At 32.9% G+C, this 11,980-nt stretch overlaps 2 protein-coding genes across 2 annotated transcripts; both read left to right on the plus strand.

Annotated features, from left to right (window-relative positions):
* The first annotated feature begins 48 nt into the window (after positions 1-48).
* LOC111715260 (uncharacterized) lies at positions 49-4,941 on the plus strand. The gene is made up of 6 exons (XM_023490565.1): positions 49-65; positions 699-805; positions 1,313-1,458; positions 1,695-1,758; positions 2,502-2,645; positions 4,361-4,941. Exons 1-6 carry the CDS (start codon positions 49-51, stop codon positions 4,939-4,941), a joined length of 1,059 nt encoding a protein of 352 aa, XP_023346333.1.
* LOC111715264 (uncharacterized) lies at positions 4,926-11,828 on the plus strand (the record flags this gene model as incomplete). Its single annotated transcript, XM_023490572.1, is given in 8 exon segments — positions 4,926-5,132; positions 5,799-5,945; positions 6,585-6,769; positions 7,409-7,514; positions 8,430-8,609; positions 9,519-9,596; positions 10,992-11,112; positions 11,769-11,828. Coding segments are annotated over 8 exon segments (1,056 nt in total), but the record flags the coding sequence as incomplete, so codon positions are not given.
* Between the last annotated feature and the right edge of the window lie 152 nt (positions 11,829-11,980).

Raw genomic sequence — 11,980 nt, forward strand, 5'->3', positions numbered from 1 at the left:
TAATTATATACGTTCTACACATTTGTGGTGAATGGTGGTACGTTTTTAATGATAAATAAGAAGTTGTAATATACATTTATATGCAAGATTTTACATATACAGGGTGTCCCACGAATCATGACAGTTGGTATAAATAGTTTAGAATGTCTTCTTCCATTAATTTTTTTAATACGAAAGACAATAATAAAAATATTAATTAGGAGTCATATTATAGTAAAATATACTAGAGCAAAAGATTTTTTAAACGAAATAAACTGCAAACAGCCTTTGGTATCTAATACAGTGCACGGAAGACGACATTCAAAACTATTTATCAACTGTCGATCATGTTTCGTGGGACACCCTGTATATCACAGCTTTTCATCACTGCGAACATGTAATAAATTTCGGGTCACATGATATTCTGTAAACTTGCAGTACATTGTACAATATTAATTATCTATGTTTGTAAACTTATACGTGAGAAAACTAATATTCATTTGAACTACGTTTGAAGATATTATCAATTTTTATCAAAACGCCAAATTATGACCAACAATTAAAAACAATAAGCAAATTAATGGTTTTATCTATCTATCTATCTATCTATCTATCTATCTATCTATCTATCTATCTATCTATCTATCTATCTATCTATCTATTTATCTATCTATCTATCTATCTATCTATCTATCTATCTATCTATAATTTTTGTATAGATTGAATAATGTTGAGGCACACAGTGGTCGAATAACAGGGTTATGTGCTCTGAACTTGAATATTCTAACTTCAGGATGGGATTCTAATATCAATATCTGGAGTAAAGGTATATATTATAGGTTTAGAACACAAGTGGATTTTACTTGCGCACAATTGCGAGCCCGGTAAACTCCGCGCAATTCAATAACAGTTGATGCGCGCAACTGTGCACATTTGCGCGCAATTCCGCGCAACGGAATTCCGATTGGAAATAACACAGGAACAAACTATTGAATTTTTAAAAAGGATGAAAAAGTAGACAAGAGGAAAAAGCGAAAAAAAAGAAAGTCAATGCTAGAAAATAAAAAAGTAACGATAAGAAAAAATTGTGACTTGATTCGAAGTTTTTACTTTTGTACTCATCATCATTAGCCATCAAATGAAAAAGTTTGGAATCTTTAAACTTCTCTAAAATTGTTGGATAGACTGTGCACTCTTTGGTTAGCATTTTCATTGTACATACAATGAACAAGGAACACACAAAATCTGAGAATTTTTATATTTACAATTTTTTTTTGGCTTATCTATGCTAATAATGATAAATTAATAAAAACATACCAACTTATTTCTTCAGGGTTGGTTCGTTTAAGTCAGATCTTCTTAAACTATGTTCCCATCAACTGTATTTGCCTTCATCCCTTCAAGAATAGTGTAGTTGTTGGCAGTTGGGACAAGTCTATTCGGATATTTGATATCGACTCAAAGGAACAAAAAGCCAAGGTGAACATTCATTTCTCGTTAAAGGAGGTTTATTTTTATTATTCCTTTATTCAAATTTGAATGACTTCTATGAACGGTAAAAAAATTAATTATTTAAATTTACATGAATTGGGTTGTTCAAAGAAAAATGATTTGATTTGCCAAGTATTGTCTAGATTCTTTAATTTTGCTGATTTTATGTTTGTGATGATAAAAATTTTCATAATACTGAATTTTAAAAATGAATATTTGTTTAGTTGACGGGTGCATCTAGCATACAGAAGATTGCTCTTTCAGAAGATGCAACTAAGATAGCTGCAGGTATTAATTATTTACAACTACTTTGCAGGATGTTCAGGGAATTTTACTTTACCAAGGTTTTCCAAGACCATTTTGGTAGAGAAACCCCCCTGTATGTATAAAATGCTTTTTTTCGACTGCGAAATGTCAGTGCACATTCAGAAGGTGGGTGGTGGGGTTAGTAAAGGTCGGAGAGTGTTATGAATGAAAGAAACAAGCATAAAGAATTGATTTAAAGAGAATCAATACCCATATTGTATACCACGCATTATTTGCATACAGCCCATGAAAAGAAATTTTTCGTTTTTCTTTAGTACGCATCAGGTTATTTAAAATTTTGCAAAAATATTTGCATATTTGAATGGCATGGTCAAGTGCTTTCAAGAAATGTATATTTTTTCATTTTTTGGAAACTTTATTTGCAAAACTTTACATAACTGGATTTTGCAAAAAAAAACTTAAATTTTGGAAATTGCAATTTTTTGCAGATTCTAAAAGTAGAGAATAAGAACTTTCCAATGGTGTATCATTTGTCATATTTGGACATAAAACATGACATTTAGCATACCTATAGGCTAAACCGCCACTACACCAATGTACTCAGTAATTTGTCCACAGGTCTTACATTTTTGTTTTCTTTCTAGGAAGGCTCAGTCATGGAAACCATTAATTTCACTAATCCAGGGAGGGAGGCTAAGCTCCATAGCCCCCTCCCCTTCTGAGTACATGACTCTGCTCCTAACAAGGCATGTTTGATTGTTTAGGTACCCTGTGTGGCAAGGTTGAGCTATGGGATGGTAGGAAGGGTGTTAAGATTTCATCTCTCAATACAGGTTCTTCTATCACAGCTTTAGAATTCTCATCTCAAGCTAGACTTCTTATTGGGGATTCTACTGGAAAAATAACAGGTTTGTATTAATGATAAACATCTATACATAATATATATACTTTGCTGTTTGTATCCAATGAACGTCAAAACGACTGAACGTATCCGGCACAAATTTTGTGGGAAGATTAATAGATGATAAAATTAATTTTCATAAAATTGCCTCCAACAAAACTCGACTTTCATTAAATCTAAAAATCCACGAAATTTCTTTATAAAATCCGCGAACTGTTTTTGGTTTTGTTTTACAATATGTACAAAGAGAAAAAGGTCACAATTGAAATAGAAGATGAAAGCAAAGCACCCTATAAAAGCCTAGTAATGTAAAACTTAGTTAGCAATTTGGAGCTGGAGTGGAGGCCACCGGAGGAAAATTGTTTCCATTGGAGGGAATGTTTTTTATTTAATGCTAATTACTCCATAGGAGGGATAGTAATTAACACTCAGGACAATAATAACTCCACCAGAGTGTCAATTAGTGTCCTTAGTGTTAATTAGCATCCCTCCGATTGAGTTGTTAGTGTCCTGAGTGTAAATTACCATCCCTCCAATGGAATAATTAGTGTCCTCAGGGAGTGGGTAAAAACGCCCAAAAACAAAGTGCCCAATAACAAAACTGCCAAAAACAAAACGCCCAATGCAATACAACGCCCAATGCAACAAACGCCTAATTACAAAACGCTCAAAGTTACAAATAGCCCAATATGCAGCAAAAGGGCCAAAATCAAAAAACACCAAAATTCCGAAAAACGATAAAAATTCTAAAAAATTCAAAAAAAAATTCTAAAATTTGGGAGTTAAAATGTGTGTGTATTAATTCACAGTTAGGGTTGGTTAAGACAGTTTCATTGTTGTAATATTTTTCTTAAAAGTTTGTCATGTCAATATAGTTTTCAACAATTGCTGTAGAAAAGAAAAAATATTTTTAGAATTTCCAAATCGAAGTGAATATATTTATTTTCATAACTCTTAAAGATGTAACTTGAACACTGAAGGCGCTACAACGGCGCCAGATCTTGAAATGTATTTGAACTTCTAGCCGCAGAGCGAGACTCCATGGAAAACTGACTTTGAGGAACTTCAACAGAAAAGTTGCGAGTTTCTTGAAATAAAATCCAAAATTACTGTCTCTTTTTCATCTTAAATGAGGACTTTTTGTATTATTTGACCTTTTTGTAATTGGGCGGTTTGTAACATTGGGCGTTTTGTAGTTGGGAGTTTTGTAATTTGGCGTTTTGTAATTGGGCGTTTTGTTGCATTGGGCGTTTTGTTACATAGGGTATTTTGTTGCATTGTGTGTTTTGTAATTGGGCGTTTTGTTATTGGACGTTTTGTACCCACTCCGTTTTGAGTGTTAATTATAATCCCTCCGATGAAGTAATTAGTGTCCTGAATGTAAATTACCATCCATCAAAAATTAAGTAATTAGCATTGAATAAAAAAACATTCCCTCCAGTGGAAAAAATTTCCCTCCGGTGGCCTCCACTCCAGCTGAGGGGACCCAATATGCTGCTGCAAACTTCAATTTCTCTTAAAAGTGGACTAATTTGACAACAATCTGTTATAACTAAACAAATAATATCATTCTGTTATTCTTCTATCGCAAATAAAAAAAAAACAATATTCTTTGATACGAATTTTTTTAAGACTGCTCTATTATTTAATCTTTGTTTTGTAATATAAATTTAGATCAAACTAAAAATTAATGATGTTTTAAAAATGTTTAAAAATTTCTAGGAGTGAATTACAATGAGGGATCCCGTGTAACAGCCCCTGAGTATCCGTTTCAACTACCAATGTATTCAAGCTTCTCAGAACAGTATAACACTCAGAACATTCAGGAGCAAACATCACTCAAGAGAAACATTTCTGCACTAACAGTTGCAGCTCATGAAACATTTATTCTTGGGTTTGACAACGGAGACGTAATGTTCTATCAACAAGAAGAGAGTTCAGAATGTTATAAAGGGTTTGGTTGGCATTTTGCTGATGAACCAATTGCAGAGATTGGTCACAGGTTGGACTTTGCGCTAGAGATCTCGGATTGGTCACTTCTAGATGATCAGGAACTTGGAGCTTTTTTTGTACGATCCAGGAGTTCAGTTTCAGTCCACAGCCTACGCTCTAGGGTGTGCTTATACCTGGAGGGTATTGAATCTGAGATAGTTGGAGTACTACTCACAGAGATCAAGTTTGATCCACATATTCTGGTTATTCTTGAGTCTGAGATTCTAGTTTATCCTGCAGTGCAGTTTGGTCTATCCAACCGGAATATGTTTAATAATGTTTTACCACTAAATTTATGCTTCAGCTGGTAAACCTATTGTAGGATGAGTAGCAGTATCAGCAGGGTTGAAGTGCTCAGTGAGAATAATCTTCTAGTAGTAAGCAGGGTTGGAGAGGTCTGGAGTCTGCAAATAGACAAGACTGGATTAGTACCTAACGGAACAGATATTTGTGTACCCTCATATGATCCTGAGGTGGTGGGACTTATCTACAATAAAGCAAGGTGGGAGGTCGGTTAGGCATTTCTAAATAAAGGGTTACCCACAAAGGTTGAGACTTTAAAGACGACATAAAACTCTAAGCTTGAAGCTTTATTTTTGGTTTCTGCATTCAATTGAGTATTTTGATGGTTTACTGAATGATGAGGCACAGACGTAAACCAGTTTTGACCTATAAGGAAGCCTGAATGCAAGAAAACGGACTAAACAAATTCCGTTCAATCGTCTTTACACTCTCATCCTTTGTGGGTAACCCTGTATGATGAATTAAGACCTCAGGTCAGAACTTTTGGTTTGAGAAAACTCAACTTGATAACTTTGCTGAAATCTCTCCTTTCAAAATTTAATAATCGGCGAAAAAAACATTTGCGCATTCTCATTGGTCGAACCTGTAGATTTTTATGTGGCTCATAGAGATTGATGCTTATGTGATTGTTAAAACCATACACAATCAGACTTTTAATAGTTTATCTCTAGTATTTCATGCATAAATAATTCAATTAAATAATACCTCAAACCAAAAGATACATCACGAACTGTTGTAACAGCAATGTATCTTTGTTAAAGTTTTTAACAAGGCCTGCATTTTCTACATAATCTTAATTTTTCACATGCACTTTTGGTAGGAAAATCACAAAACTAAGAAATACCCGACTTTTTGTGGTTTTCAGGGCTGAGGCAGGTTTAAAGGATACGGCTTTCCTCTTCTGTTCCCATGGAACTGTTATCAGGATAGGGATACAACCATGGCTCAGTAACATTAACGAGTTCACAATTAACACATCAGGGATACTTCAAGTTCATTCGGACACAGTGAGGTAGGTTCATGTGGAAGTGTCGTAAATCGTTTTGATTCATTTTTTTAAAAACTTTTGATAAAACTTCCAAAATTTCAAAACTATGTTCTGATAAAGTTTTCCTTTTATCCTAAAAACACAAAATTTCTAGAAACCTTTTAAAAAAAGATTGTTACAACACGTTCGTTATTAAATAGTTTTTGATTCGTTTTTTGCATATATTTTCTGTCTGGATCAAAATTTGTGTGTAAAAGTAATCCAAATGTTTCGAATATATCATTTAAAAAAAGAAATTTTCCTCTTAAAATATGTCAACTTTTTACCCTGAAAAAAAATTTAATGGGATCCATACATCTGAATTGAATATAGGAAGACGACATTCAAGTAGTTTTGTGTAAATTTGATGTTTAAAAAATAGTTTTTCCAGTAGTTTGAAAGTCCACTTATCAGTTTAAATGGGCATTGGTACTGTAAATTTGCACTGTACATGTGCACTGTACATGTGCACTGTACATGTGCACTGTACATGTGCACTGTACATGTGCACTTTACATGTGTACTGTAAATGTATATCTTAAATTTTATCACTATATAATATTTTCCGAAGCCCATGAAATTCTAGAAATTAGTCAGAATAAATTAATATATTTCACATTTCAGTGAGAATATCCTGGTCCTGCACGCATGTGGAACAGTGTCCCTATTGTCCCCTAAAGGGATAGAGATTGGGTTGTATAGTGGTCGGTATTCGGGGGCCTGGATATATACCAACAAGTTATATATTGGGTCGGATACTCTCCAGTGCTTTGATCCAACCAAACCAAATATTACAATTGAGATCACAGGTATATTTTGATATTGAAAACTTATACAGGGAGGCCCATAAATCTGTGGTATATAGAAAGACTAAATTTGAGCAATTTTGTGTATTTAATGATATTATAAAGCAACAAGTTTTACCAGCTGCTTGAATATCAACTTATTTTGTAAAATTTGGGTGTGCTTTACAATTGCTTGTCCCATTCGCAATGGACTAATCAAAATCGTAACTTGAATCCCTCCAGTGGAATTATAAACCCCTGGATAGATATCTGAACCCTCCAGTGGAATTATAAACCCCCTGGATAGATATCTGAACCCTCCAGTGGAATTATAAACCCCCTGGAAAGGATGTCTGAATCCCTCCAGTGGAATTATAAACCCCCTAGAAAGATATTTGAACCCTCCAGTAGATTGTTAATCACCCTGCCTAAAGTTTCAAATTTTAAAAAGTGACTTCTTAAACACCTCCAGCGAAAATAAAATCCCTCCGGTGGTCTCCAGTAGAATCGAAGTCTTACTACGAACTTCTTTGAGTCTTAGTTATATTCCACAATTATATGGGACTCACTGAACAGTGTACAATACTATTTTAAATGTTATTGTATACAACAGCGAGATTTGTCTTGGCTAAAGATGAAAATATTATTTTGAAAAATGTTTAGGACACAAGGGTAAGATCAGTTCACTACTGAACACAGGAGGCGAGGAACTCGTGTTTGTTTCTAGTTCAGAGGATGGTTCTGTCAAGCAATGGACACCAAACACAAGGTAGATTAGCTCTGCACTGCAGCTGTTTTAAATATACTTACTCATCGTAGCACCAGTCAGATGAGAGTGTAGCAACCTTATACCACCCTACCTTACCAAATACCATCTCTAACCTTCTTTTAAAAAATATTTTATTAAGGATCACAGGAGAGCTTCAATAAGTTTTGCAAACAAATGTTACTTCTAGACGTCTCAGCACTTAAAATTTTTTTAAGTTCATTATATTTCTACCGGTTCAATTTTCTGTCGATCAGATAATATGTTGGATACCTTTCTCCCGAAGCCCGTAAACGATGCTTGTCACAGCCTATATATGTTATCTATCGACGCAAACTTTATCCATTAATGTATGTTCTAGAGGTTCGGAAACCTTAAAAGTCAAAGGAGGGAAAGCCTTTATTGCAAAAGGGTCCTTGAAGATTTTTATAGTTGTAATCTATATTTCAGCAAACCAATTAATATCTTTTCCTACGACCTCTTTTGGAGCAAATGTGGTTCAAAGCATTTCCATTTTTTACATCTTGGTTTACAACTATGTTTGCTGCACCAAGGCAGATGCCAAACTCATGAAAAATCATCAACTAAGAAGGCTTGCGAATTTGGTTAAAGAAACTTTCAATTCTGTCAACTCTTTGAGGAGTTTTGGGGGATTTTTTCTGCTCAGACATTTACGCTTTCTGCCGGGAAAAGGTTGGATTTTATAGAAATAAAAAGTTTGATGAATAAAGTCTGTTGGAAAACGACAACAGTAAGCTCTAAAAAATTACAGAGCTGTTACGCCTAGAAGTATCTCTAGCATTTTTTTTGCAAAACTTATTGAACATACCTTATAGTTAATCTACCATGTTTTGTTAATAACTGTTATGATTTAATAGGACTGCAGAAAAATATATGATTTGATTTGATTTATTTTAGGAGTTTTGATAAGGTTGGATCAGGAGGGAGTATCCTATCCTTGGATATATTCCAGGAGGGGGTTGCAGGAGTTTACCTTCTTATTCTTACTCAAGCACAGCTCCTGGTTCAGGAGGTTCAGGGAGAAAATCTCCTTCAGGTGTATCGACATCAACTACCGCAGGAGTTCTCTTATGTTAGGTAGGATTTAGGAAGGGTAAAAGAAGTAAATGAAATGTAAAACTTCTTCTCGATGTATGCTGTATAGGGTTAACCACAGAGAATGAGATTGTGAATACCACGTGAAAGTATTAAAATATAATTAATCCAAGGGTAAATCAAGTCTGCTGCCTTCAATACAGTCTTTTTATGGCTTTTTATTGACAATAAAAGATATAAGGATATAGTGACAAAGAAGGGAATCTTAAAAATAAGGAAACAGACGGTAAAAATAGTCTCTGAAGTCTCATCCTTTGTGGTTAACCCATAATACACAATCAACAACCACGCGGAACTTAAGACAGGGTCTCTATTATTTAACCAATAATCGGAAACCGAGCTTTATGAATGGGATAGTTTCTTAATTCTTAGATATTTGAGTAAAACAATGTTATCATGTTAGTCATTTTTTCTATTTCTTTAATTCAAATTATATAGACACTAAAAAATATAAGCGTATTTATGTGACGCCAAATGCAAAGATGGCCGGACCTGATTTACAACTGTACCATGATATCTTAATCTGATTAAAGATGACCGGACCTGATTTACAACTGTACCATGATATCTTTATCTGATTGACCATGTGCAAATTAACGTCATTTTTCAGACTCGATAAATGTAAATTCTGATAATTTCTTCATTGTTTCTGAGATACCTTAAATGAAAATAAGCATACAGTCCCTTGAAGTTTCCTATAAAGAGCAGGAAATTTAGGCAGTTTTGTGTACTGTTCTATAAGTCACTAACCTGTATATGTACATTCCCATTCTTTTTATACCTTGATATACAATGTACATCCATCTTTTATTTCTTTCTTTTTCGATAAAATATAAGATAAATAAAATTGAGTTTTAATAATCTAATAATTTAAATATTTGAATTGTTCAGTTTGAAGTGTGTGAGTGTTGCGAAGGGGACTCTCCTGATTGTTATTGCAAAAACCCATATCCTCATTTTTGCAATTAGGTTTTTATTTTTTCAATTTTAAATTCATTCACATGTTTGCAAAAAATACTGCATATTGTTTTTAGTTTTTGCAAAAGAAACTGAAATTTTTACACATTTGTTTGTGAATAGATTAAAATTTCTGCAATTTTTGCAATCAGGTTTACAATTTTACAGTTTTGCAAAATAATTTACATTTTTATCGTTTTTACAAGTATGTAGGTTTACATTTTCACCCGTTTTTACAAGTCAGTAGGTTTACATTTTTATCGTTTTTACAAGTAAGTAGGTTTACAATTTCACCGTTTTTACAAATAAGTAGGTTTACAATTTCACCGTTTTTACAACTAAGTAGGTTTACAATTTCAGTGTTTTACAAGTAAATAGGTTTACATTTTCACCGTTTTTACAAGTTAGTAGGTTTACATTTTCACCGTTTTTACAATTTAGTAGGTTTACAATTTCACTGTATTACAAGTAAGTAGGTTTAAATTTTCACCGTTTTTACAAGTAAGTAGGTTAAAATTTTCAACGTTTTTTACAAAATAGTAGGTTTACATTTTCACTGTTTTTACAAGTTAGTAGGTTTACATTTTCACCGTTTTTACGAGTTAGTTTTTATCGTTTTTACAAGTATGTAGGTTTACATTTTCACTGTTTTTACAAGTAAGTAAGTTTACATTTTCACCGTTTTTACAAGTCAGTAGGTTTACATTTTTATCGTTTTTACAAGTAAGTAGGTTTACAATTTCACCGTTTTTACAACTAAGTAGGTTTACAATTTCACCGTTTTTACAAGTAAGTAGGTTTACAATTTCACCGTTTTTACAACTAAGTAGGTTTACAATTTCACTGTTTTACAAGTAAGCAGGTTTACATTTTCACCGTTTTTACAAGTTAGTAGGTTTACATTTTCACCGTTTTTACAATTTAGTAGCTTTACAATTTCACTGTTTTACAAGTAAGTAGGTTTACATTTTCACCGTTTTTACAAGTAAGTAGGTTTAAATTTTCAACGTTTTTTACAAAATAGTAGGTTTACATTTTCACTGTTTTTACAAATAAGTAGGTTTACATTTTCACCGTTTTTACGAGTTAGTACGTTTACATTTTCACCGTTTTTACAAGTTAGTAGGTTTACATTTTCATCTTTTTCGCAAGAAATACCATCCATAGTAAACAGATAAAGGAAAGGAAAGCTTGCCACAAATTCTAATTTTATAATCCCTGTATCTTTGCAACATGATGTCTTTTAACTTTGATATTTAAAACTATCAATTCTTTTATATTAAAAAGTCTTAGTTATGGGTTTCAACCAGCTGGTTGCGAGATATGGGAATAATAAAGTTAGAATTAAGTGTTTAGTTCCTTTCTCGAATTTTTGTTTTTAGATGGTTTATATTTCTTGTTTTCTAGTTCCACTAGACTGAGAAGAATGTTGACCCATCCTTGTGCTGAGGTGAACCTTCACCTGACCTCTGTATCTGTACTTTACAGGGAGAACAAGATACTCTGTGTTTTCAGTTCAATCAGCAAGGTAGATAAATGCAGGGGTTTAAATAATCTAAAGTTTTCTAAGCGAATTTACACTTTTTGAAGCTCTGAAAATTAATATTTTTAAGCTGAAAAGAGTTTGTAGCTAACCCCAGTTTCAAAAAAAAATTCATGTTTTAACATGCAGAGAGGGACTAGGGAGGAAGGAGTGAAAAATAGGAAATTCATTAGATTTTAATCTTTCTGATACTTTTAACACAAAAAGTCATATTTTTCCCACACTTTAGCGATGATATTCCATCTAAGAAAGCACTTACAAAACATTTCCTTGCTTAATGTTTCCTCACAAAATGTTTCCTCGTTTCCTTACAAAACGTTTACTTACTGAATATGTTTCCTTAAAAAACGTTTCTTACATAAAACATTTCCTGTCATAAACGTTTCCTTACAAAACTTTCCTATAATAAATGGTTCCTTCAGATAAGTAAAAACATTTGATGATTGTAGGTTGTAATATATGAATGATTTGATGGAATTTTTGTGGGATTTTTAAAATAAAATCTAGCCGCCTTCAGCCCAAAAATGGTTAAATACTAGAGGGAAAAAATAGAAGTACGTTTAGACTTGCAAAACCTTTTAAACTAATTGAATAAATGTTTAATTTTAAAATTCACAGAAAACTGTATTTTTTAATTACAGGACTCAAGAGTGTGCATCGATTGGAAAGGAGATGAACTTCTTGCATTTGATAACTATCAGGTTATTAACTTGTCAGTTATAAAGCATAACTACCTGCAGGTGATAAACTTATCAGTATTTAACAAAACTATCAGGTGATAAAGTGATCAAACATAATTATCAGGTGATAAACTGATCAAACATAACTATCAGTTGATAAACTAACCAAATAT

Source organism: Eurytemora carolleeae, unplaced genomic scaffold (genome assembly GCF_000591075.1).
Source record: "Eurytemora carolleeae unplaced genomic scaffold, Eaff_2.0 scaffold1732, whole genome shotgun sequence".
Classification (NCBI taxonomy): Eukaryota; Metazoa; Arthropoda; class Copepoda; order Calanoida; family Temoridae; genus Eurytemora; species Eurytemora carolleeae.